We start from the raw sequence: 26,773 nt of genomic DNA, 5'->3' as shown, positions 1-26,773 counted from the left end.
ATAATAATAAGAAGAAGAAAAATCTTAGCAAAAACAATAGGGTTCTACGCACCTTCGGTGCTTGAACCCTAATAATAATAATAATAATAATATAACATTATACTCTGCGTAATTGAGGGAGGAGTCGTGGCAAGTGTGATGCTTTCGTGCATTTGCGCTTGATTTCAAGTTGATTGTGATGTACTAAGAGAAAGTACGTGGAATTCTGCCTACGCACGGTTTGATAAATCCGGATTTTTTTGTGCGTACGGAACTTTTCAGATCTGAGCGTACGGAACATTTTAGTAGGAAGTCCACGCAAGTCTTAGTACATGAGGCCCCAGGTGTTGGGGCACCTTTAGTGATAGGGGGAGTTCAAATGAGTGGGTTGGGTAATTGGCTGTGAAAATTGGGGAGAAATGGGGAAAAAAAATATATATATATATATATATATATATATAAAAAGTGTTCTAAATCACATTAAATTAATTTCAAAGCAATGGACAGGGCCAGGTATCAATGGTTTATGAACTTATTAATTGGCTGGTTCGTTCTGGTCTATTCTGATGAACAACAGCTCTCAAATAATGTTATGTGCAACAAAATATTTAAAAAGAAAGAAAATATACGCTGTTCATTGTAATGGATGCAGAGAGGGTCTGAGAGGGGTAATGTGAAACATTGATGCACTGTTGCCAGGATACCACTTTGTGTTGGAACAGCGCCACCTGCCGTCTGAATGCAGTTACCGCGGTTCCCCTCCATGCCTGTGGAATGCACGTGTCGCATAGCAGCCGGCACAAGGGGGTGGGCTATTGTTGCTAGGTGATCAAACTCAGGTGGTCGTATTTATTTGGGTTCTGTGTGTGAGTGTAAGAGAATGAGTGAGGGTTACAAATAAACATAACGCAGCTATTTAGACAAAAACAGACTACAGGCTGTGCGATTTTAGATAATTAAGAGCTAAAGCGCAGTCTTTAACCAGCGTCTGCTCTCTGTTCGAAAACTTCTCCAGCCAATCCGCATCCAGCCCTCGCTTCGAGGCCCCGCCCTCCTAACTCCTGTCTCCGCCCCTCCCCGTTTGCAGTGTGCAACGGGCTTTTTTCGCATAACTGAATCGGGCATCATGAGCGGTAATGCGATAGCTGAGGAGGACGGTGAGGCGGGTTATGATTGAAGGTGGCCGTGCAGCTCCCCTCAGCCCAATTTGGGCACTAAGCGAAGATTGGCGGATGCTCGGCAGCAGTCTACAGTCCTTCTGCCTTTTTACAGGCGCGTGTGAATGCGAAAGTTAGCTGTTGAGTTAGCCGGAAAGCGCATTTAGCGCCTGAGAAAACCCAGCCACGGACTCTGCATTGTAATTAGGGGACAGAAATAGCTCGCAATGTGTATCCCAACACCGCGGCGTTGATGCGGCACTGACAGGCGGTGGTGGTGTGGTGCGGCGGCGGCTGCTGCTTCGCACACAGGCGGACCCAGGTAGCTAAGGTTCCCCGCTTCACCCAGAAGCGGCTGCGGCTGCGCTCCTCTCGAAAGCCGATTTTAGGCACGATGACAGGGCGCAGGAGCTGCGTGAACTCGCTGTGGTCGGGCAGCGAGCGGGTCCGCATCGGTGAGCGGCTGAAAGCCACGCTGGCTGGGATCATGGAGCTGGACCTGCTGAGGGGGCGGCAGCTGGAGCTGGTGGATACGGTTCTGGATCAGAGCGGGAAAACCGTGGTGGCCGGCGTCGCTCAGCAGCAGGGGGCAAACATCGAGAGCGTGGCCGAGGATGGCGTCTCCACAGCCCCCAGGCAACAGGTCAGCGGGGACGGGGGATTGAGGTTAACACCGGGGGGCATTATGTTCCTAAATCATTTTAACTTTGCAGCATAAACGCCTGAATGAAACATTTGTCAACCCTTTTTTTATGTGACAATGACGTCAACCCATGAATAGCCTGACACGGTACCGTGACCTAGCCAGGGCACCTTTATTTACACTGGAAGGGTGTAAGTTACATACCTGGAGAGCGCCAAAACACACATCCTCCATCCAGCGTGTCAAGGTTGAGTAAGGGTATTCTGAGCCACTGAGTGCAGTGCATATTAATTTTCCCACACAGGATTAAGCAGCTTATGTGAATGATGGTAAAAAACACAGTGCTTAGCTGAGAAGAATGATTGAGAAATTACAGAAACCTTAAACTAACGTCTTAGAACATGTGGTAAGGTGAGCTCATTCCTGTTCACATATGAAGAAAGGCTTTTCACTGGAGCTGTCCTACTGTTCCAAGTTGTGTCCATATATGTGTGTGTGTGTGTGTGTGTGTGTGTGTGTGTAAGGAGAGAAGATGAGGGGGAAGTGCTTGTCTGAATTGACAATAGGTTTAAAGATGGTCTGTGACAATGTAATGGTCAGTGAGTTTCTGTGTAAATGAAACAGATGTCAGATGGCTGTAGCCAACATCAAACACCACACAATGCAATAATTTACCCATGCTGGACAAAAGCAGTGAAGAAGTTCAGTTCAGCAATAGACTTCATTTTGAATTCATGTCACAATTTGATAATCAAATATGTAGTTATATGATCAGATCGATTTTATTTGGATCTGCTTTGTATACAATGCAATTCTACAAAGTGTCAGGGTGTAGCGGTGTGCTGATGTAAGAATATCTGAAGTTTTCATGCACATGTTTGCAGAGAAAGACTTACACTCTTACATTGCTTAAATTAAGAGATGCCCTAGAAGAACAAATTCTTCTTGGCTTGTAAGCTTGTGAAGGTAGAGATGGTGGATCAGTGTTTTTGGGGCTGATCACTAATGGTCTTTCTGCTCGATTGGCCGATCGCCAATACCTACCAAAGCTAGGCATAGGATGCCACATTAACCTTTCCAGGCAAACTTTTTTTGCCTGTTATTTAGGGCTTCTCTAATGTCCTGTCCATTGTTCTTAAGTCAATCCACATTAAAACTGTAAAAGTCTGTGAATTCCCATGCAGAACTGCATTTTGTAGCTCAAAATAGAGACACAACTGCTTTTCCACAGACGAAAACCATTTTGAGCATGATTTCTTTGGTTTTCTGCCTGTTGATGGTTAGTGGTATTAACATTATTTTTGCTAGGAACGTGCCATCAGTATGTTATTTATTCAAAAAGGGAAGGTGGAGAGTGACCTCAGAGGACTTTTTAGGCTTGGGTTTTGGTGTATCTTCTTACGGTTAGATTCCAGTCCTCCCCCTCAAATCAGTGGAGTCAAGAAGGAAATATAAGGTAGTTAATTGGGAGGAGACGGGGTAGTGAAGGTTTGCGAAGACGTGATGTACAGTTGTAAATGAGATAGGAATGGCATTTATAGGATTTTAGTTTGACAGAGAGGGGGGTTCAGGCATATTTTTTAAGCAATTATAAGCCTAAAATGAATCCAGCATTTTGCATCCCTTTAATGTTAGAATGTGGTATATCATGAATCTAAGGTTAGGTTGGGAGAAGTTAAAATGTACTTTGTTTGCAAAAGAATTTGTTTTAGTTTGACTTGATAGTTGACCAGTTTATTTGTACAAATTTTAATGAAAGATTTGGCCACAGATTTGAAGTCACATCTGTGCAGTGTTTCCTGGTATAGAACATTTTATGTTTCCTTAATTTTCTCACAATACAGTGATCAAGGAAACACACAAGTTATTTCTCATATTCATAGTTTGGGGTTTAGTGAATAATCCTTACCACCAGTTAGACATCATATCCCAAAAGTGGAGTGACTCATAGCTGTAGCTCTATAAGCCAGAAACACAAATAGCCGATTGAATAATAAAACGCACCAATCTGGGGGTGGGTATGTGCTCATGATCATGACCCTTAGTTAAGAAAAAATAAAAAACAAAGTCAGGTCTGATTGATCTGTGTCATTAAAACTGTGTACAGCTGTGAAATACAGTAATATAACAAGGTGAAATGTATTAGTCATGGCTCTGTTTGCAGCCTTTCAGCCAACGCATCTGCCATTTGCATAAACAGCACATGCTGACATGTCTTTGCTGCCCGCGTCATAGATATCACCTCTTGCCTGTTAGCTGCAGAGAGAGCGAGAGGAAAAGGGGAGCTGGGCAGTGAGATGCAGGGATGGAGGTGGAGATCAGAGAAGAGCACATGGCTGCACAAGCTTTTCAATCAGTTAACCCCCTCAGAGCTACTGGCAACTGTGCTGCTATGCCAGCTCTTTTTTTTCTTGGAAACGGAATGAGATTGAAGTTAATCAATACCTTCTTGTGAGTTTTTTGGGCAAATGATGATTAAATAAAAGGGTTTTAATAGAAAAAAATCATTCATGTTATATATTTATATAGAGATTTTTTTTTCTGAATGGTTGAAATGTACCCCAAATGTAGTTGACCAATCAAGACATGTAGTGTATTATTCCTTAGATCGACCATAAAAGCATTTTTACAAATAGGACCAATTAGACCAAAATCTATTCAAATCATTCTCAGGCATCAGATTGCACATTCATATTCTGCACACTTATGTGTTCCTGATACATGTGTGAGACTGTGGATTGAAAAATGTTTAACTTATGCTAAAATGGAACTTCCCATATATCTGGCACTGGAACTATTAGGCCCAAAATCACATTGCCATGAGCACACTGGCCAGTGTTCAGCTTTTTCACAAGAGAACACCTTACAAATTAAACAGCCATCCTTTGTGGTAACGTTTTTTTATGACATAACGCCATTCCGTTCCTTTTCGCCAGATCCAGATAGTGGTAGCTGCACTCAAAGTAGCTTGTACCAAGTAAGCATGAACTGATTTACTATTCTTGGTGTAAAGGGATGGACGATATGACCCTAAAATAATGACAATATCTCATGTATGTACATTTTTATTAATTACAGATTTGGGTAAGCAGAAATCCGTGGGATTTCGTTTTTTCCTCATATGTTTCCTTTAAAAAAAACGTATCTGCTACTGTGAATCTTCTGTCTGTCCGTCCTGCCCCAGCTGTGGGTGGTGCTGGAGAAAGAATGTCCGGATCTCAATAACTGTTTCCTGACCAAATAAAGCAACAATGGCTAAATGTCCGCACACCTCCTGTGGCATTGATATGAGAGCTCGGGTAAGTGCTCTATCATTAGATAGGAGAGATCAGACTGAAGTACCTCCCACACCTCCTCCTTATTCTCATTTTCTGTCCATTTATAATCATTAGTCTTATATAACTCCCTTCCCATGTGCCAAACTGCTCCTTTGTGAATTGATTGGTGGCTGGAAATAAGCCAGTGCTCCATGTGACAGTGCTCTCAGACCTGGATCAGGTTTCTCACGCTCGGGCTCATGCCCCTGCTCCTAACATAATCAAATAAAATGTAACTGTACACTTAGATGATGCACAGCACATGAAGCTGAAATAACTAGCAACAAAAGGCAATGTTCAGCAGATTATGAATGTGCATTTGAGTGCTCTCAGCCTAACATTATAAATGCAATAAATGTTAAACTATGTAATTGACAAAATTGAAATGAAAGAATTCATATATGAAAAAAGGATAGGTCACGAAAAACAATGCATTTACGTACACCCACCTTTTTAGCCTACAGCAGTTTAGCCCCACACATTCAGAATCCATTAACATAGATTCTTTTTAGCAGTGGCAACAGTTACACACTCTCCAGCATAAAATCAACAGCTTTGTACAGCAACAGTACATAGAGTGTTGATATACAGGCAAAGAGAAATGATTTTAAGTGGCTTTAAGTTAATTTTTACACTTTTATACATTTTAAGTCACATGTAATTTAATGTAGTACTCTTAAATGCTTGTAAAGCAGATCTTGTTTCAGTTCAAAGTTTTATAATTGAGATTTTCAGACGCTTTCTGTCATTCTGGAGCTGCAGCGGGAAACACTGATATTTGCTTGTGCATGTGAAAATCAAAAATGGCAGCTTTACAGGTAAAGGAAAACCTTTCTTAACATTCAGTGGAAGTTAATGTTAAAATGAATTCCCTGTAATTTTGGAATATTTTTGTTTGTCCACCAATCATGAAATGTGGTCAGATTAGTACTATGTCAAAAAGTTACAAATTCTAACATAACTAAACTAAACATAATTAACTATGTATAATTTAAACACAGGTCCTTACATGGTCATTTGTAGTTAACATTAACCCATTGCCTTTTTTTAAGTATATAAAGTTAACTAATAATAGTTTTGTGCAGAGATGCTGCAATATGTTTGTTTTTTTGAGAGAAGAAATGTTGTTTTGCTAGCTGAGAGAGAGAGTTAAGCAATGCTGCAGATTCGGTTGTGTGGGCGAAGTGAGACAGAGCAGGGAGAGAGAGCAGCTCAACAGTATTCTGAAGTGAAGTGGGGGTGGTAGTCATATCTAGTGCTGTGTGTGTGTGTGCTGGGGGCTTAAAATGCCTCCCTCATGCTGTTTCTCTCACTAGGCAACCCATCCCCCGCTTTCTGTCTCTCTCTCTTACTTTCTCTCTCTCTTTTACTTTCTCTCACTCTTTCCTTGCTATCAATTTCTATCTGTCCCCTCACTAAGTCTTCAACCTTCATCCTTTCCCCTGCTCCTAATCTCTCGGTCTCTCTCCGCTTCTCACTCTCTTCTGTGTTTTTCTCTCAAGTATTGAGACAGGGAAAGAGAGGAATTATGGGTAAACTGCTGGTGCAGAGATAAGCCTGGTCAAAGTTTCTCTTTCAAACCTCCCTCACCCCCCCTTCTCCTTCCATTCCTTCTTCAATGTTCTTTGTTTCGTCATCTGTCGCTCTCTCCATTCTTCCTTCATGAACACTCCCATCCCCCGGGTTTAGTTCTTCAGCTCCATGAGTCACCTGCATTGTGTGTGTAGAAGTCAGATTGGAGAAGCCGAGGACTGATCATCAGAGTTACGGGAAGTGGACAGCAGGCTATTGTTTAGGAGGGTGTTGAAGGATGGATGTCCTGGCAGAAGGAAGTTTGAGGTGTGAAGTTGCAACATTCAGTGAAGAGCCCAAGGCTAAGCTTGGATTGCGAAACTTATTGTATGATAAACTCTGCTGCGACTCTAAGTTCAGCTAAAACCCCCAAGCCAGAGTCTGTTCAAACCTGTTTATCAAAAGCTGAGGCCAAAAACTTGTGTTCTGTAATTAGGGATGCATTATAATATTAGAATCTTATCAGTGAGTAAAACATAACTGCTTTATAATTGATTGACATCATACAGATGATACTTTAAACTGATCATATATTTAGAGTACTGTTCAGACATGTGGCCAAGAAAAGATTTTATAAAGAAGTGTGCAGTTTCAGGCAGCTGAGCCCATTATTAACAAACACAAGTCTCAGTAATAAGAACATTTTTAAACTTCAGATCTCACTAGAACACCAGTTTTCCTTTTGAGTAAATTAAATGAAGTAAGTTAGTTTAAAAATAACGCTTGGTTCCAGGTTTCTCCTGGACACCTCAAGCCAGTACACAGGTGCATTCAATTCCACCAATAGCTAAGTTTACATTATTGGCCCTTTTTTCAAATCAGGGCTTAATGTTTACTAAGTCTGTGCTGATATGTGGCCTTACAGATTTTTTTTCCATTTGCTGTTTGATGACATCAGATGTGTTTTTCATTTCTGTCCAGATTTCACATTTCAGTTAACAGAGTCTAACTAAATGTACAATGGTAAACTAAGTGTTTTTTATTTTTTTTGTGCGCGGAACAGCACAAATTACACTCTGTAAATGTAAAATACAAAAAATATAAAGTAAATATAAAAAATATAAGCAAATGTGACACTTGGGTCCAGTCATTGGATCCCTATGTCATTAAACCCTTTCACTGAGCGTTTTAGTGGCCTCATGTGAGGCTACCGAACCGTGCTGAAAGTCCTGGGTCCAGCTTGGTATTTAAGCATTTTAAGATGCACGGTGTCTGTGTGGGAAAACCCATCAGCACATTTACCATTGGTGCTCAGAACCCTTGATTTTCCAGACCAGATGATCAATATAAATACTGCTAGGCTTACATGAATTATAGTGTTTAGTACTACACTATGAATACTATTAAATGTGATATTATTCAGTATATGTTATGAAATGAAAGCTAGCATCTCCTTCTTCTGAGTCTGTTTAAACTGCTGCTACAATTCAACACGCTTGGAGGACAACATTAATCACTATCTGCCAACTATGTTACATCACCTACCACATGCCTGCTGGCTGCATAATGCCATGTGATTGGGGAAGAGGAAAGGCCTTTCTGCCCACCCAGAGAGTGTAAGGCCAATTGTTCTTTCAGAGACTCCCACCCACGGTTGACTGTACTAACACTGGAGATCAAACCATAGATCACCCTATGATTGGAACAACTGTCTCATCTTTGTTTTCCATTATTAAATACAAACCCCTCATTTACTACAGCTGTCACTGAAACACTATCTAGATGGTTAATAATTTTTAGCAAACAGAGCTGAAATATAGCTGTGCAGGGTGCATGAAATATGAGTTGCCCAACATACCAAAATATTAAACAAAGTGTGTCTTGCTCATTGAAAACAATAGGTGGAAAAGTGCCTTGGTCTGCAAAAATCATGTCCAGTGTGAAACCTTCCCTCAGTTATTTTGAAGAATGCCTCATTTATTGCAGCAGATGGCCTGAAGTGATGGTGTTGCCCTTGAATACAAAACTCGAAGAAGGCAGTGGTTTGCTGCTGAAGCACTATTTTGGAGCACTGTTGTGTAAACAAAACCCATCTCCAGTGTGTGCCTTGTAATTACCACACCTCACTTGTTTTAACATGTGCTGTATCCTCTGCTTGCTCCTCTCAGACTCCATCTCCAGCTGATGCTGTGTTGCCAGGCTTTGGAGCTGTGGATGGAATCAGTTCACGTTGGTCCACTCTGTCCTGGGATATCCCGTCCGAACTTCTCTCTCCTCCCACTCCAGAGCCCACTGGCACCACTTCACTGGACTGTGACTCCAGACCCAGCTCAGGTACGGCCTTTTCATTTTGAACTTCAAAAGAGTTCAAAGGACTAAGTGGAGTCTATTGTGTGTTTCTGCAAAAGAAGCTGCTGCAGAAGAAAGGGATCTGAAAATGGTCTTTGAAAATGGCTCTGTGTTCCCTCATAGTGTGTGAATTATGTTTTAGCTTACTATAAGATATATAAACATAGCCTTAACATCAGCCATAGCTGATCTCCATATTGCCAATTATATTTTTCTTACCATTGAGAGCTAATCATTGTGAATGTGCCAGTATTCAGACTGTGTTTAAACTGTATTTGGTTACTGTTTTTAAAAATGGTGTAATTGTATTATTATGCTTTTACATATTTTGTATACCAGTAGCCTGTAATAGTCGTAAAAAGACAATAATGTTGTTTAATGTTATTAGTTCTGGGACAAAACATTGTCCAACAAAGTATCATCAGTGATAATGTGATAACTAGCTTGAGGTTGTGTAAACCCAAAGTATTACCCACTGTTTATTTTCCACTTTTTTATGATCTCAACTTCTGTGTGTTTAAATCTTCTGTGCAGCCTTTGGTAAATATTAACTCTGCCTTTTTTTTTAGCTTATACCTTAATTAACACCGGTCACTCATGAAACCATTCTTTTGTTCAGCCCATGTTCCTATGCAACCTCCCCCAACTTGTTCTGTTTTCTTTTTTTCCACAGGTTTTTACTCGGTCAGTGGGAGCTCTCTGTCAGACTCCTGTTACTCAGTGGCCAGTGAGGCAGCTCCTGGAGGGCCCGTTAAAATGGGGGGAACCTGCAGGCCTCACTCTCTGGATCATAGTACCACCCAGTGGAGGGAGGCTGAACAGCAGAGTGTACAGAGCTCAGAGGAGACAGTATCAATACAAAAAGGAGAGAGGAGACCAGCTTCTACTGGTAGAAGGACTTTTATTACCTGCTGTTTAGTTTTTAGAGTTAGTATTAAAGCCCTTTTCACACTCAAAACCTTGGATATAATCTGTAATTTTTTCCAGTGCTGTTAGGACTGTGCAATATTCACACGTAGCTTTTAAACCGTATTTTACAGTGTAGAACACATTTATACCAGTGGTGTTGCTACTGAAGGGTCTGTCTAAACTGGAAGACTGTAGATGTGTTGTAGCTGTAAAACAAAAAAGTTAATTTCAGTAAAAAAAATGTTGCAACATGTTTCATTTTACAATCTTATAATGTAGTATGAAGGAAATGGCATGTTCTGTTTAATTGTTTGGCCTTTATTTAGCACTAAATCACCAAATAATTTTAAGTGGGAGCCATCATGATGTTTACTCTGTAATGACATACAAAATGACATATTGCAAAAATGTAGAACCATTGGTGAGTTTTATGCTTTAGAATGTTGACAATTTAATCTTTAAGTGTACACATGGTCAAATGAATAATCATTCATGAATTGATCAGTGTTTCTGTTAAAACATTGACAAATAACTTTAGATCTTAAAAAACGAATTAACATGCATGACATGGAACCAATTGGAATATGTAAATCCGTGTTTTTATAGCTTTTGTTAGTGAGATTCCTTGTGTTTGCCTAAATATTATTTAGAAAGCAAAGCTAAAATGTGAATACTGCAAAATTATAATTCTATTTTAGGTCAGATTTATACTATTTTAGCATTGCCATTTACATAAACAAGACGGATGTGAGGTTTTTCTCTAAAACATGTATAAAATAAATCGTTGAAGCAGGTTAACTTGGAAATTAAAACTTATATCAACTCATCTGGACACCTCACATTAATGTTCCTCCTGGCAGCTATGATGCAGGCACTGATGTATTTCCATGCAACATGTTTTTTACTTTTCACACAAGCCTCTTGGCAATTCCCCACGAACCGTTCTAGCTCTCAAGCCAACTGATTGTTGTGTCAGCGTTATCAAGGGTTTGACCCTGGCGTGTGTTTTTATATAATCCCTATCAGTTAACTTATGATACATCATCTGGCTAACAGGGCATGTGTGAAATGGGCTTTCTAGATGTACCGAATATTCTCTATTATGTTGTTTCTGTAACCAAGGGGTGGGTAACTTTGTTCCTGCAGGGCTGGAATTCTGCTTAACTTGGTGATTTTCTTTCTCAAACACACCTGTTATAACACATCAATAACCGTCAGGTTTGGTTGGTCTGTTAGAGCAGATGGTGTGTTAGAGCAGGTAAATCAACAAACAGTGCTGGACTCTGGCCCACAGTTACTCACTCTTGCTCTTACCCAGCTGATGATGCATACCATTACGTTTCCTTGGTGTTTTCTGATGACAGCCTGATAACTTTCACTCTTCAATTATCTTTACACAGGTGAACTAGAGATCGATGGGCTCATGTTTCTGACTGGCCTCTGCTCTAATCTGGGAGGAACACAGAGGGGGTCTGTCCTTTCTACTTCCTCTACCAACTCCCAGCTGCAACTGGACCCCAAATTCTGCTCCGACTTGGTCTCAAGGAAGACAAAAGAGGTGTACCCTTATCCTAGCCCACTCCATGCTGTGGCCCTGCAGAGCCCCCTGTTCACCTCTTGCCAGGACTCCTCCCCCACCCACCGCTCCCCCAGCCCGGAGGGGGACCAGCCTGGGGAACCAGATCCTGCACAGCCCCCCGTGGGGACCCAGCCTCCACCTTCTCCATCTCTCACTCAGCTGGAACAGTACATAACCAGATTAGTGCATCAGTATCACAGCAGGGTAGCTGCTGAGGCTTCAAGTCGAGCATCTCAAAAGGCTGCTGCTGGTTCAATTCATGAAGGAGTCCACCCAAGATGTTCTTCTTCTTCCAGTTTAACTGGGGGTAATGCAACCCCATGCAAGTCTTTGCTGGGCAATTCTGCAAGAGTAAGTCTGAGCAGCATTGGCAAAAAAGCTAGTCGCAATTCAATCAACCTTGGGAACTTGCCTTCTGTTACTGGGGAGGATTTCAACATTAGTTTTCACCTCAATTTGAATTTGAACTTGAATCCAAACTTGAATAAAGCACTGAGCATTGATTCTAAAAATGTAAAAGAGCAGGTGTCTGGATCCTGTGGACATCTTGGCGCCAACCTAATCACCCCGACTGCCTCACCATCTTCATCATCAAACACAGTCACCAGCACCCCGAACTGGAGGAGCAGACCTCGCATATCCACTTGCCCTTCGACTGTCAGCCACCGTGGATCTTTGGAGATTACTGGAAAGTCCTTTGGTCCACTCAACTTCTCTAAATCACTGGATTGGAGTGGGGCTCCTCGAGAGGAGGCAGAAGGGTGTCCTCCTTCTAAAGCTTTAGAAAGTCCTGCCAAACTCAATGAAGATTCTGCAGTGGTGTGTGAGATCTCAAGAGTTTCTGGGCTGCCCAAGTCAGTAGTGGTTGGGCTAATGGAAGAAGGCGTGGAACTGGATGCGGAATCTTTCCGGAGTGAGAGAGAGAGAGGTGAAGGGTCGGCATCTCCATGTAACGCTCCTACACCTCGCTCTTCTCGTGCCTCTCTTCACTCCGCATACGGAATAGATCGGCCTGGCTTGTATTCAAGCTCAGTAGCCTCAAACCCCTGGGCAGGAAGTGGCAGCATGGAACCGGACTTCATTTCTCAGCAGCACCGGCTCCAAGTTGGTCATTCAGATTCCCATTCAACATATACAACGCAGTCGAACAGTCCTCGCTCCGATCACTCTGGTCCGACTCCTTCTCGCACTTCACCCATCTTGCCGATACCTCACAGTCACTCCGACTCTGCCTCTTCTCCTGGATCTGCCTCCCACTCAAGAGTACACTCCCCTCCTCGCCTGCTCACAAATTCACCATTTACTCCTGCCCAGCTGTCTGTGTTTCGGCGGGACTCTCCGTCCCAGTGCTCTCTCCCGCACTTCCACCCCTGTGGCTCCCCGCTGGAAGGCGGCATTAGGCCTCGCGGCGGTTCCCTTAGGCAGGATGCTGGAGCTGCGGCTGGATGGAGGTCTCAGGAGAGAGGCTGGAGGAGGAGTGGGGATGGGGAGAGGCTCTATCAAGGCAAGCATGCATCCAGAGAGCTGGTGCGAGCTTCAACAGTGAGTAGTTACTCAGGAAGAGACTATGGCAGCTGCTGGGAGGAAGACGCAACCGTTCGAACTCCAAAAAAGACTAAGTTCTGGAAAGGGTTTGAATCCCGACTTTGGGGGAAAGAGGAGGAGATGGAAAGGGACAGGGATGAGAGGGTTGGAACTTTTGGCTGGAGACATGCCTCTTTAAAAGAAACTTCAAGTAGGGTTCAGGAGCGAAAAGACAACAACTCATCTAGAAAGAAAGGGACAAGCTGGGATGGCAGAAGCTCCAGTCTCCGCTTATCCAGGAGAGCACTATTCCGGAGTGAGTCTCAGGGATTTTTGGAGCCCCGTTCTCAAAAACGTGAAGTTCGTCTTCACAACAGCCAGTGGTGTTCCTCCTTTGAGATCAGTCGAGAAGGGAGAGGTACAGAGTGTGGGCGGAATCTAGTGAGGAAAGAAGAAAAACATCACTCTTCCACTGCAAGTCTCTTCCATCTCTCTCGCTCACAGAGCCTCGAGGGAAGCAGTCACTCACTCTCTCCTCTTTCTTCTCCATCCCTATCTCCCTCTCCACCTCCATCAGCCCCTCTTACTCGTTCCAGATCATTCCGTGACCTTGGAAGGAAAGTTTTTGGCTCAATGAGGTCCCTCAGTTTCAATAAGAACCACAAGTCAAAAAAGAAAGACTAGTACGAACTGTAGGCAATCATTTTACAGTCTAAGGAACAGTTACCAGGACAAGACAAAACACTCAAGCCGCACTACAAACGAGTCGAGATCTTCAAATGAACACTGATTACCACTGATGATGTGATATTGTAGGACTGTGCAATTACGTCAAAAATGATAGTTGCAAACTGATACTGTGATAGCGATTCTTAATTGCTCTGAATACATTTCTTACAGAAACTTTAATAGGAACCCTTAAGATTGGCAGTGCACTTACAGAGCAAATAATAGATATTGTGACTTCATTTGAACACTCATTTCACGCGCTGTATAATCTAGAAATGTTTATTTGACTAAAATGCACTAGTTACAGTCTTTTGCAAGTAGTTAATTGCAAACCAAAACCATGATTCCATTTAATGTACGATAAACCCCGCCGATCCACTACATAGGCTGGAATCAGGATTATTTGTGTTAGGTTGAAAATATGGGAGGGGGGGGGGGGGGTGTCAGTACTGCCACTTTACACAACTTTGTAACAAAACAGGTATTTGGAACAGCTATTCTTTCTGCACGTTTATGTGCCACTGCATGCTACTCTGTGCTGTGTCTGTGCACTATTATATTTAGTGTGTGCCAGTGTGCTTTTTATTCTAGAAATACTTTGCACTATACACAGTGTAGTGTGTATACTGTAAGTATTTAATTACTTTACGTATATATTGCACACTTGTAGACCAAAATCACAGAAAGTACAATATGTTGCATAACTGTGTGCTCAGGACAATAAAATAAGATTATAATGTAATAATTTGAAATTATTAAAGCATTTCAGTGTTTAAAATGGCTCAATATTAATAAAGATTTAAAAATAAAATGTGATCCTGATTGGTTTTCATGTTGTTATTACACAAGCTAATGAGTTCAGTGAAACAGATTGTGACAACAGTGGGATTAAGACTTGCAACCTGCATGGCCTAAATCCCCTCACACAAACATCTGCTTGTAGGGATTTATCACAACAATTGGTCCTTATTTCTAATCTAGCCACAGATTCAACAGGTCAATCTCAGCTGTTGTTAACTGCAACAGAATTCCAAACTATGTAAAGGGACCAAAAAATATTTATTATACAAATGAAAAAAAAAAGAGTCAGAACAACCTTTCATCTGCAGACAAAACTTAAACACATAAGAAACATCCTCCTGAATAGAACCAGACTGATAACAGTTGAAGCCATAATCAGTGGACTAAAAGGCCTTTAGCTAGTGCAGTTACCATCCAAACTGCCTCTCAGTACAGTCCACTCTCTTTCACATTCAATCTTGGCTTGATTTCCATACCACAGGGCAACATATACCCGAGAATTATTTTGGTAAACATTCACCTCTTTAATCCTATCTGTTGTCTTCCTATTTCTTTTATTAAGAACACACCTTCAGAGCTCTTCATGGTTCTTTTTGGGGATTCCCATTTGCTTCTTCCTCTTCTCCTTGTTTCTGCTTGCTGAACATGCCTTTGTAGAGGGCCTTCTCCTTCTGGTAGTCTTTGCTGAGCCTCTCATCCACTCGCTGGAGCTGTTTCTTTACATTAGCATCTATGAAACATACATATTTTTTAAAGGAAGTATTGTTATTAATTTACTGTATTATTCTTAGATTTAGACTTTTGATACACCCCAGAACTCCACCAAATGTGTCTCAACTGACATCAATATTGGATTTATGTGAATACTGATTTTAAATTGTGGTTTATTGTCCTTTACAATAGTTCTAATTCTGATCCTCCAGACCTCTTAAAGCTTTTGGTATCTTCCTACCTCTGATTCATTTGCCCATTAACTTACCTACTAACATGTGGATTAAAGGTCATAGGGTCAGTTTCCTGAATAGGGATTAAGCTTAGTTGTACACCTAATTCCTGTCCAGGAAACTGCCCCTTATATATTGGTGAGGACTGCATAACCATGGCCTCTAATGCAAAATTTTAAGACATAAAGATTGACCCAACCAAACGGGATGGGGTTGTTTATTGCTACCTATCCGAAATGCAGTGGAGTTAATATCCAGGTGTGTATTTTGTCCTTATTTGGATCAAGTCACTGCAGATTAGTGTCAACAAAGTGGTCCACATACATTGGAAGGCCTTTTGAAATTAAAATATTCTTATATTACAAAATAGTGAACCTCTCAGTGCACTCAAACAGCAACCCAAACACACTGTTGAAAAATGAAAAAAAAAAGTAATTCTGAAGTGATTCCTATTAACTTGCAATGATGAAAATATGAGTCAGCTTTTTACCATTAGGTTTCCCTCTGCTGGCCTGGAGGAGGTACTGACGTGCAGTTTGAGCATCACCCAGCTCCAGTGTGGCCACTCCAGCTCTGTACAGGGCTTTAACATCTCCAGGCCTCCAGTGCAGCACCTTTAGACTGTACTCCTGCACACGTGCATAGTCTACAACTTCTCGCTGCAGTAAGCATGCTGATTAGCACAAAGAAAACACACACTTGTCACAGAATTCTGCAAAGGCAAACAATACAGGACAACTATATATACTGGAAACCCTAATGTGTTTTTAATGCATGTTAATTTATTTATTTTAATTAAATTTATCCCCCCATATTCACACCATTATTTTTACAGAGCCTGGTAATGCATTATTGGTTTCATTTATTGATGTTTAAAATATAGGTTACTTTTTATTCATGAAGGAATAGGGACTAAATCTCATAACCAGTTCTTTCTCTACCCCTCCTGGGGCAGCGGATAGAGTTATGGGGTTGATACCCAGGTTTGACAAGCTGGTGTCAGCCATGTTCCACAAACATGCTCCTTTCTTTCTGTCTGTCTGTCACTCACACGCTCAAAGCTAACTTTCCCTAAAAGGTATTTCTAATTTAAACAACAGTACATGATAAAAAAGTACATTTAAAAATTATGAGAATATTTATAGATTTTACTTAAGCTGTTTGCAATGTTTACAACACTACATATAGAATTTCATATATACTGTTAGCAGCCCAGTATCTTCCAGAGCAAAATAATGTGTAATAAAATAGTGACATCAGTTTAACAATCTTCTGCCAACACTAATGACATGCTGTAGATTTCTGGCCAGGGAACTGTCCAAGGTTCTGATGGTCTGAGTTAGATTCCACACACTCCACAGTAAGACCAAAGAGAGCAATTCTTATATATGCCCAAACATGTAGTCCTACATTAACACACAGAAAGGCTAATTTGCTGTTATCCACTTCTAACATCCATTCTAAGGTCTAGTCCTTCTTTGATAATAAATGTGTAATGAGAGATAAAGGGCAGACAGACTGTTACCAATCTCTCTTTCAATACCACATACCTGCTAGGTTGTTATAGCAGTCTATCTGTGTGCTCCTGAGAAGATCTTCTTGCTCTGGGGTGAGGGGCGGTAACTGGGGCCCAAACCCTTTCAGGGATGATGTCACATCTGAGTCAAGGCCACGAAGTATAAGCAAGGCACGATGATAACGTCCAATTGCGGGACGCATGTTCTTCTCACGATAAAACGCATTCCCCTCTGTTTTTAACCGCACAGCGTCCGTTAACTGGGCTTCCACTTTGGAGCTGTAGCCTCCAGAGGCCCCAGAGCATGAAGCTGAGCAGCTCTCCTCCTCCAGGCTTCCCTCTGCAGCAGCAGCATCTGAAGGCTGGTAAAGACAAATCTGTTAGCATGACTTAACTTTATGCCAAAATACCTGAAGCTTAAAACTGGTTTCAGAAGGTGAAATAATAAACAAAAAGGCCACAGTATACAGTGATTACCGGTACATTATTGTAAGTAAAATGTTGAATTAATATTAGCACCCATTTTCAATGTTCTTGTAGTCAAATTGTGATCCAAGCACTAAACAAAGCAGGTCAACGTGACAGTATTTCCTGTCATTTCAATTTTATCACATAACTCTTTTCTAAATATTTTAGATAATATTAGTATATATACACACAACACAATCATCTACAGTTTTTTGTTACAAAAAGAATAAAAAATAATAATTATAGTTTAATTCATCCTGTAAATCATAGTTTGACAGTGCTTTTGAAATGTGTGACCATTGTGACATCAAATGATGAATAGATTATATAATAAAGATTTAATTTTTTTTAACCTTGTCTGTTTTACTGATTTGTACTCCAACAAAATCAGATAAACACACATACTGAATTACAGATATAAACTTTAATTTATTTAATTACCTGAAAGATTGGAAACCTGTACAGATGCCCTTTAAAACTAATACAGTCATGTTACAGGACTTTTACAGGTTTAAAGATTCTAGATGACTTAAAGATATTATTACAGAATTATATACAGTAAAAATTCGAAAACACCTTCTTATGACATCATAAAATATATAAAATAAGTCATAAAAACAATTTAGGGACACATATGGAATTACACGGTAAACCAAAGAGTGTTTGTCCTCCACAATCCCCTAATGTAAAGCCTACTGAGATGGTGATTTGATGATCTGGGATGAGTTGGACCGTCAAGATGCTGAGAAAACTATTTCAGGTGACTCTGAGATGTGAAGACACTGAGATTAAAATAGCAAGAGTGTGCAGACCTGTCCTCAAAGCTAAATGTGGTACTAAGGTATGAATCATATTCTGGTTTGTTTAACACTTTCTGTTTAAAAATATAATTCTGCATGTGTTCCTCTATAGCTTTAATGTCTTCAATATTAAATTTACAATGTGAAAATATTTTAATGAGAAAGGATGTGTTCATAAAACAATAGTATCTGGTTTTCATTCACACTGTGCTCCAGCTCATCCCAAATCACCATCTCAGTTGGGTTTAGATAAGGAGGCTTTTTTTGTTTACTATGTAATCCCATATGTGTCCCTTAATTGTTTTCATGTCTTTATATTAATCTACAATGTTAAAAATAAAATTAATAAATAAACTAAATATTTAGTAACCCTGTTCTACCAATACTTACATCAGTGAGATTTGTGTGTGTGAGAGAGAGATAAATCAAACGTATACATTGCAGGGGTAGAAATACGGAAATCGTAGGTCATTCTTATAAGGGTTTTAGACTTTTGTTTGCTTCAAATACCAAAATCCAAGCGGTCGTTAAGGGCAGAAAGATCTGGAACATTCTAATGAGTAGCTGCGCACCAAGCTAGTGTTAACTAATAATACTGAATTTAAAGCTGAACACAGACACTTTAACACAGGGTTTTACCTGTGCAGATTAATTCTCTGCATTTCTGTATTAAAGGAGCGGTAGAGCAGTATCTGGAGCGCACTAAAGGGCGGTAACTAAATAAGAGAGGAGCAGTCAGTCAGTCAGTCCCACGCTGACCACCTGCCCTCACACTGAATATTAAAGATAGCAGATAAACAGCAGTAAAAGCACGCGCGCACTGCTGCACGTGTTTACCTTGTGGTCCATTGGTGTGTGTGCTGAGACGGTAAGGGAGCGGAGAGCCTCGGGAAAGGGGTTTGTTTGGGTTCTTAGTGAAAGTGGGTAAAGCACTGGGTGTTTTTTTGCTCTTCGCCTTTAGTGGAGTTATCAGTGCCGTGTGAACATATACCGCCCCCTGACGCCACTGTACTCGCTATTACAGCCAAAATATAACAATGGGCATGGCGCTGTATACAGCTCTGGAAAAATAAGAAACCACTTAAAAATGAAGAGTTTCTTTGATTTTACCAAATTGAAAACCTCTGGAATATAATCAAGAGTAAGATGGGTGATCACAAGCCCTCAAACCAAACTGAACTGCTTAAATTTTTGCACCAGGAGTGGCATAAAGTTATTCAAAAGCAGTGTGTAACACTGGTGAAAGAGAACATGCCAAGATGCATGAAAACTATGAATAAAGTCTGTATTTTTGTATTGTGTTTATATTGTATCTAAACTATTCACATAGTCCATATAGGGTAAAGAAAATATTTATTTTATCTTATAATATACACATTATTCTTTTTGCTGAAAGCCTTCTGTATCTGTCTTTGAAATTTGACGATTTGAAATTTTACAAAGTCACAACAAATTTCTTTGTTTTTTTTCTTCTCTTCGTACCATGATCTTAACATTGTTTAAAAATCTTCCTCTGAGGAACAGATGTTGTGTGGCATATTTAGCCTACATGCCTTAATCAAAACACGTTGCTTGTTGAGCCATTACGTTATATGATAATTAATGATCATAGCCAGTGTAAAGCGTATCATGATATTAAAATCCCGTATGACTCATATTCCAAATTGTTCTACATCGTGATCTAGAGCGGTTTCAGCCACACCGAATTCATTATTTAATGTACAGGAATGACTTTGCTGAGACTTTGCTTGATCTGTCACAGATAAAGCTTTATTTCTAACCGCATGATCCTGATCCGGACGCATTTAAACTGCTGAAACACACAAGTGATTATGTCTGACCCACTTTCAGGTTCAGGGTCTTTGCTGCTAAGCTTACATAACCGCTGATCTACTGGCCCAGTTATTTGGGGGAGAGGCGAGAAAGCCCCGCCCCTAATTTAACCCATCCATGCCTGTACTAAACATGCCCCTGCGGGGTGAAATGCCATAAAACCTGTTACGTTTGGTGATTAAACTTGGATAAACATCTAGCAGCACATATTTGATTGTTTTAATTGAATAGAGTTGTATTCGATGCCTATTTTTCAATTACATTATTTTTTATTGTTATATTTATTATAACTAAAACAATGATTTTTTTTTTTACATATATTAATTAACTCATAAGAACGCACTTTTTAGCTAGTCTATTTGTGTGATTGATTTAAAAAATGGATCAGGTTCAGTAAACATAGACCAAAAGAAAACATTTTAAATATAGACAATAATGGGTTCAAAGTTTGTGTAATAGACTTTAATATTGTTTTTAATATCTGAATTGCTATTTGAACCAATTATTCTGACTGATCTGGTGTTTTAGTGTGATTTTTGTGGACTGATTGCTGGAATTTTCCACACTGCATTGATTATTTGAAAGACCGAGTGTGGCAAAACGGACCAATCAAATTGAAGAACGTCACGGCGGAATGTGTGAGACTGGGCCGGGGGGCGGGGTCTCTGGTTGAACAGGGTGAGGGTGTGTGTCACGTATCGGCGGTGTCGGGCGTGGGTCCAGGTTATTAGCGCTGTAAGTTGGTAAATAAAGCCCGGCGGCCGCATGAGCAGGTGAAGCCCGAGTGCGCAGCGTGTCTCGGATCATCCACGGAGTCGATTTTAACCTGGCCGAAGACATGGAGCTGGTTCGTCGGCTGCTGCTGGCGCACTGCGCCGCCCACACCCTGTCTGTGATAGCGGGCCTGCTGGTGGTCGTGCCGCTGGCGCTGAACGGCTCGGCGTTTAAAGGGCGGTGTGCGCTGTTCAGCCGCGGCTTCTGGCGGACTGAGAACCTGAGTGTGGGCGGGCAGGCGGAGGAGGTCACGCACCTGGTGGTGCAGGAGTGGGGACCCCCGGCGGCCTGTCAGTTCGCCACATTTGTTGGGGTGTTTACCGTGCTGTACGGAGCTACGCAGAGCTGGAGGAGCCTCTTCTACCTCCACCGCCGGCATGACGAGTGAGTGACTACCAGCGACCACTTCACACCACGTAGTATTACAATAAAATAAATAGTAAAGCTTAGGGTAACATTTAACTGTTGTTAATGTAATTTTATATATAAAAAAGTCATAGATACACAAAATACATTACTGGTATTATTGTTGTTTTTGTTATGATATAACAATAATAACAATAAATCATTATACTTTTGGTAACTATATTTGGGCAACTTATGTTACATCTTTTACAGTAATAATACAGTTATACAGTTCTATTGTATGTGAAACATTAACTTGCTGTTTGTTTAGTGTTGCTAATAATGTTGATATTAGAATTCATGGCAATAGTGCTATTATTTTTGTTAATTATAATGGCAGTATAAAGTAGTGGTGTGTGCCATATTGTAACGCAAACATTTTTTAATATTGTATTACATAAATACCCTGAAATATTGTGTTATTTAATTGTATAGGCCATTAGGATCGTTTCTTTGCTGTTTGTAGCTTATTTCTCATTAAATATCTACTATAGACAGATTATCTGTCCACTATTATTTATTTTTCTACAGTCTTGGATATATGGAGTGCTCTATTAGTATCATGACATATTGGATCATTGTGCTAACCAACCTGTGCTAATAATATTTATACAAATGTATAGCAAAACTGTATGACTTTTGGTTTTACTTTAGAAGTAAAAGTAAAACTATAGTCTGTTATGTATTCTATTTATATTCTTTCAGGTTCTATTCAGTTAGATTAGATGAACGCCTCCAATGAACGTCGCCTCGCTTTGCCAAACACTCACACAAAGCAATCCAGACTGTTCTCATACAGAGTTCCCCAATGGTGGAACAAACTACCTTCCACTACCAGATCAGGAGAATCTCTCGCTATCTTTAAGAAACTCCTGAAGACAGAGCTCTTCAAAGAGCACTGACTCTCCTAACACCTCTAACAAACTAACTAATTCTAACCTCATCTCCTTCTTCCTCTTCTCTACTCCTCTATCCCATTATTTCCCTCTGACCTCCTTAAGGCCCTATCTATAGATGCTTTATTTTTAACTTCTATTATTTTTGTACTTAACCTCTTCTATTATTTGCACTTCAATATTGTAAGTCGCTTTGGACAAAAGCGTCTGCCAAATGTAATGTAATGTAATGTAGATTAGGCTTGTACACTGACATGCCAACTGTCATGGGACAGGAACTAGTTTCGTTTAGCATAACTTTTACCATGTCCTATGAAAGCTAAGGAATGCTGCACTGACATGAGGGATAAACATGTCTGGCTTTTTGCATGGAATGTGTATGTGGCAGTTACAAGGAAAGTCACTTTTCTGTTCTTACTGACATTTTCTAGCATGCTATCCCCACTCACTAGGTAACATCTCACAAATTATATACAACACCAATCAAAAGTTTTTTTTTGTTGTTTTTTTTTCCTACATTGTAAATGAATACTGAAGTCACCTAAACTATAAAGGAACAGATAAGGAAACATGTAGTAACTTAAAAGTGTTTAACAAACCAAAATACTCTGAATATTAAGATGGCACTTATCTGGGTGCTGTTAACCCTCTGAGGCTGGTAATCCTGATGAATTTATCCTGTACAACAGAAAGAACTCTTGCTCTTCCTTATCTGGGGCGGCTCAATGTGAGCCAGTTTCATCAAATATTTGATGGTCTTTGCAACTGCACTTGAGGATACTTTAAAAGCTCTTGACAATTTTTTAGATTGACTGACCTTCCTTTCCGAAAGTATTTTTTTTTCTTTACTAATTAGAGTAACTCTTGTCAATTTGGATTACAACATTACTCAAATGGGTTTATTCACGGTATATCTACTCTACCTCTTTACAAGACAACTGATGCTCTCAAACACAGCCAAGAAATTCAAGTCATTATGTCTTGGCAAGTTCAGCACAGCTGTTAACTGAAAGCCATTCCAGGTGACTCTACCTCATAAAAATTGCCAACATTTGCAAAGCTGTCACCTAAGCAGGAGGTGCTACTTTTAAGTTTTAAAATAATGACAAAACACTAAATTTAAGCTGTGTCCAAACTAGACAGATACTGTAGGTGCAGATGTTTTAAAACCATCTCATGAGGTACCACTTCTGTCCCATGAATTTTGGCATATCAGTGTTCTCTAACAGTAGATAAAAGAATGCTGATTAAACTTGTAAGTTTTTTGTTTAGTTTAAAGTTGTGTTTATATAGAATGCTACTTGCTTGCTTGTGTTTAGGAACAACAGAAGTTAAATGTCTGTCTTTCCTCTGCAGCACCTTGTTCTCAGCCTTTCTCACACTGCTGCTGAGCCTGTGTCTGCTTTTCCTTTCTGGAGGAGCCAGTGTGACCCTCACCCTCGGCCTGGTGTCCTGGTGCAACACTGTAACTGACCAGAACACTCGACCATACAGGTTAGACTCAGAGCTAGGACTATGAAAGCCTTGCTAGGGTTCTGCAGATGATATTTAGTGATTTGTGTAAAGGAAACATTGTGTTTTTATACCTTTTAACAATCAAAAACTTTTTAACTGCATAATCATTTGTGATTATGCTGTAGAAAACATGAATGCTATAAAATCCAATGATAATGTAGTACTCAGTTTTATGTTAAATGCTACTATTTTTAGTGCTTCTAACATGATTTAATAGCAGTGTATGTCTATTTCATGAAACAGGACTCAGATAATAAAATAAATCTAGTCTAGTCTGTTTGATCACTAGCTGTTTCCTTCAGTTCAGATCATTGCAGTAACAGTATAATTTCAGTCGCATATAAGAATTACACATCAACTCATGACTGTCAAAATTGACTCATGTAGCTGCTGACTTCTGACTCATTCTCTCCTCAGCTGTGCTGAGTCGCAGTCTGTGCCCCTCTATCTGGATGTGGAAACTTCCTCCTTCTACTCAGAGCTAACCTGTGCACAGGTAAAACCAGTCAAACGTTTTTCAAGTAGTTGTATAGTTGCTTCAAAATGACCTAGGTATGACTTTCATATCTACGAGGGATTTATATGATAGAAAATGCCTAAACTTCGATTTGTTATTTAAAGCTCCTCATTTAAGATCTTGAGATGCTTTGATATGGAAATTCAGTATCCAGTATGTTTGATGCATATATGTGCTGCTGCTTAAACATTTATGAAGTATAGAAACTGGAATAAAATCAGTATTTGTATGTTACAGAAAAGCAACAATCATAGTGCAAAATGTCATCCATTGTAATTTTACATTAGTAAATGTAAAATTTACTAATAAACTGTAAACTGTAAATAACATTATCTTCTAATGCAAGTTAATGTTGAAATTTTATTCCAGGGAATTCAGACTTTAGATTTTTTAAAGTAAACCAGATAAGTAGGAGTGTCTAATTGAGTGAACAGTGTTTAAACAATCCAGCAGCACTGCTTTGTCTGATCCACTGGTACCAGGACAATGCCAGCCAAATAATAGCTGCTCTTTGAATTCTTTAGTAATAATTTCTCCAACGTTTCATGTTTGCATTGGGCTCATTTTGTTTCTTCTTGTAAATTGTCAAGCACCAATGTGATTAATTTTTTTCTGAGTATGCATGTTTTTGAGAGAAGTGCTGAATCTTGTAGATGTTTCCTCATGCTCACTCTTTGCTCTGTAGATTGCTCTGTGGTCTGTGACTGCTCTGTGGCTGACTCACTCCATCCTGTCCTTCCTGAGGCTCTACCACTCCCACAGTCAGCAGATCAGTGGACCATGTCTGTCCAGAGAGAAGGAGCTCCTTCTGGGCCAGCCTCACGTAGAGTGCCCCCTTCCTTGCCAACACGCTCACTCCCCACAAACACCTGCTGTTTTCATTTAGTTGGGTAGTCAACTGATTAAGCTCTGATCCAGTGATGATCCAAATTTCTTCTGTAGTTGGTCAGGTTAGGTTAAGAGTAGGAGAACACTTAAGGCCAAAGCACGCTGACCAAAAAAAACACACCTACTAACATCCACATTCTACTGCTGGCTAATTTTTTTATTTATTTTTTATTTTAATATTTAGAAAAGAAACTGATAAACCAACTAACAAGTAAGTGGTGGAATTGAATTGAGAAATAACAATGAGTGTTTTATATGCACTCCAAAAAAGTTCATAATTTTATTATTTATGTAATCATGTAAACAGCATACTTCTGTTATCATATTTCCCAGTGCATGTATACTCAGCACATATGTGGAAACAGATCATGGTACTGGAAAAGAGCTAGCCAACTTAATAAACTTGATATATTGATTAGATTACAGACAAACGGCAATGTCTTGTATTATATAATCATAATCGACTATGATGTGCATTTAAGTGCACTTAATGTCTTCTGAGAAGGATTTTGCAAAACATTGTGACTTTGTTCTAGAAATCTAGCGTAGTTCCATTCACACTGTTCCACAACATTGTGCTAGTGCTGAATTTCCCCAGTTTACCAAACATCACATACAAATCAAGTGTTCCACCATCTTTGGCACATGTTCAGTTAGTTTATCAGTTTTTTTTTTCCAAACAAATAAAAAAAAACATCTGCCAGGACTAGAATGACTAAATTGTTTTTTATATTTTGGTCATTGGATACAGTACAAGTAAGCGTTTTCGATACAAAAGGGATAGGAAAGTTCAGCTTTTGACTGAAGCTTCTTTTAGTATTATTTTCGTATCATGTTGTTGCACTGCAAACTTTAAACACTTATTTGGTCATGCATGTCTGTGAAGTACAGTGAAAACACCTAAGAAAGAAACCTCATTATAAATTAGCTTTAAATATTGTTTACATGAAGTAGATTAAACGGGGTACTTTACACATGACTGTTGCTTATGTTTGTAATGTTCAGTTGTAATCTTTTGCACACAAAGTCAAGTTTTAAGCTAATTTTTACCTGTAGTTTTAGTAATTTAGTGTCAGTGTTGTCACTAAATGAGAGTATTCTTACTTTTTGAAGAAGGATGGGTTTAGCATCTCTCTCGCAGCCCACAGGTGAAGTATTAAGACGTCAGGAGTTATGTATGATATGAAGTAAAATGAGAAGGAAGACTAGCATGCAGCATGTGCTCAGTTCAGACTCATACTTGCTTTATGTAAAGATGCAGGGTTACACATGTCTGCATGCTCCTGAATGTACAGGTGTACTAACCCTACACACTCTCCACTGTGTGAAAGTTTTTCATATGACGCTGTTTGTGTAGATACAGCTGCTGAGGGAAACACCCAATGAATGTAATTCAGAAGGTGACTTCAATCAGAGAGGGGCTTGTAATACCACCCAGAAGGAATTTAAAGAATGTCCTTACTTCCCCTTTAACCTCTGACCTCTAAGAGATGTGGGTGGCTGTGGTGACACACGGATAGCTGAGCGAGAAACTGGAGATATTGAGTGAGAGAGAGAGAGTAGGTTTGGTGTATGTAAATGTGAATGTTGCCAATGCTAATGTTTTATACTGCTGTTTGTATCTGTATTGAACTATTTATATGAAGTTGTGACCTCTTAATGAAAAATAATAAAGCATATAAGATGACTTGCTACTAATGTGTTCTTGCATTTCTTTT

The 26,773-nt window shown here is 39.9% G+C and overlaps 3 protein-coding genes across 3 annotated transcripts; 2 read left to right on the top strand and 1 right to left on the bottom strand.

Moving 5' to 3' along the window:
- Positions 1-1,066: 1,066 nt before the first annotated feature.
- On the top strand, positions 1,067-14,514 carry si:ch211-168f7.5 (uncharacterized). The gene is made up of 4 exons (XM_007246371.4): positions 1,067-1,779; positions 8,777-8,942; positions 9,631-9,846; positions 11,267-14,514. Exons 1-4 carry the CDS (start codon positions 1,531-1,533, stop codon positions 13,651-13,653), a joined length of 3,018 nt encoding a protein of 1,005 aa, XP_007246433.2. The 5' UTR covers positions 1,067-1,530; the 3' UTR covers positions 13,654-14,514.
- Positions 14,515-14,738: 224 nt separating this feature from the next.
- Positions 14,739-19,202, bottom strand: ttc9c (tetratricopeptide repeat domain 9C). Its single transcript, XM_007246370.4, has 4 exons — positions 19,065-19,202; positions 16,994-17,321; positions 15,934-16,116; positions 14,739-15,229 (listed from the first exon to the last, which is right to left on the bottom strand). Exons 1-4 carry the CDS (start codon positions 19,074-19,076, stop codon positions 15,081-15,083), a joined length of 672 nt encoding a protein of 223 aa, XP_007246432.1. The 5' UTR covers positions 19,077-19,202; the 3' UTR covers positions 14,739-15,080.
- A 1,513-nt stretch (positions 19,203-20,715) lies between these two features.
- zgc:153018 (Transmembrane protein 179-like) lies at positions 20,716-26,749 on the top strand. Its single transcript, XM_007246363.4, has 4 exons — positions 20,716-21,218; positions 23,492-23,629; positions 24,068-24,146; positions 24,853-26,749. Exons 1-4 carry the CDS (start codon positions 20,899-20,901, stop codon positions 25,051-25,053), a joined length of 738 nt encoding a protein of 245 aa, XP_007246425.1. The 5' UTR covers positions 20,716-20,898; the 3' UTR covers positions 25,054-26,749.
- Positions 26,750-26,773: the final 24 nt, after the last annotated feature.

Source organism: Astyanax mexicanus, chromosome 10, assembly GCF_023375975.1.
Source record: "Astyanax mexicanus isolate ESR-SI-001 chromosome 10, AstMex3_surface, whole genome shotgun sequence".
Taxonomy (NCBI): Eukaryota; Metazoa; Chordata; class Actinopteri; order Characiformes; family Acestrorhamphidae; genus Astyanax; species Astyanax mexicanus.
Note: the sequence above shows the minus strand (reverse complement) of the source record. Positions and strands in the feature narration are given on the sequence as shown.

Excerpts from the sequence above, each read along its gene's own strand:
- si:ch211-168f7.5 (XM_007246371.4), top strand. The coding sequence starts at position 1,531 with ATGACAGGGCGCAGGAGCTGCGTGAACTCGCTGTGGTCGGGCAGCGAG. Across the intron at positions 8,943-9,630 it reads TGACTCCAGACCCAGCTCAG|GTTTTTACTCGGTCAGTGGG; the intron begins GTACGGCCTTTT and ends TTTTTTCCACAG. Across the intron at positions 9,847-11,266 it reads GAGGAGACCAGCTTCTACTG|GTGAACTAGAGATCGATGGG; the intron begins GTAGAAGGACTT and ends ATCTTTACACAG.
- ttc9c (XM_007246370.4), bottom strand. Across the intron at positions 16,117-16,993 it reads CTGCTATAACAACCTAGCAG|CATGCTTACTGCAGCGAGAA; the intron begins GTATGTGGTATT and ends TGTGCTAATCAG. Across the intron at positions 15,230-15,933 it reads CAGCAGAGGGAAACCTAATG|ATGCTAATGTAAAGAAACAG; the intron begins GTAAAAAGCTGA and ends TATGTTTCATAG.
- zgc:153018 (XM_007246363.4), top strand. The coding sequence starts at position 20,899 with ATGGAGCTGGTTCGTCGGCTGCTGCTGGCGCACTGCGCCGCCCACACC. Across the intron at positions 21,219-23,491 it reads CTCCACCGCCGGCATGACGA|CACCTTGTTCTCAGCCTTTC; the intron begins GTGAGTGACTAC and ends TTTCCTCTGCAG. Across the intron at positions 23,630-24,067 it reads CAGAACACTCGACCATACAG|CTGTGCTGAGTCGCAGTCTG; the intron begins GTTAGACTCAGA and ends TTCTCTCCTCAG.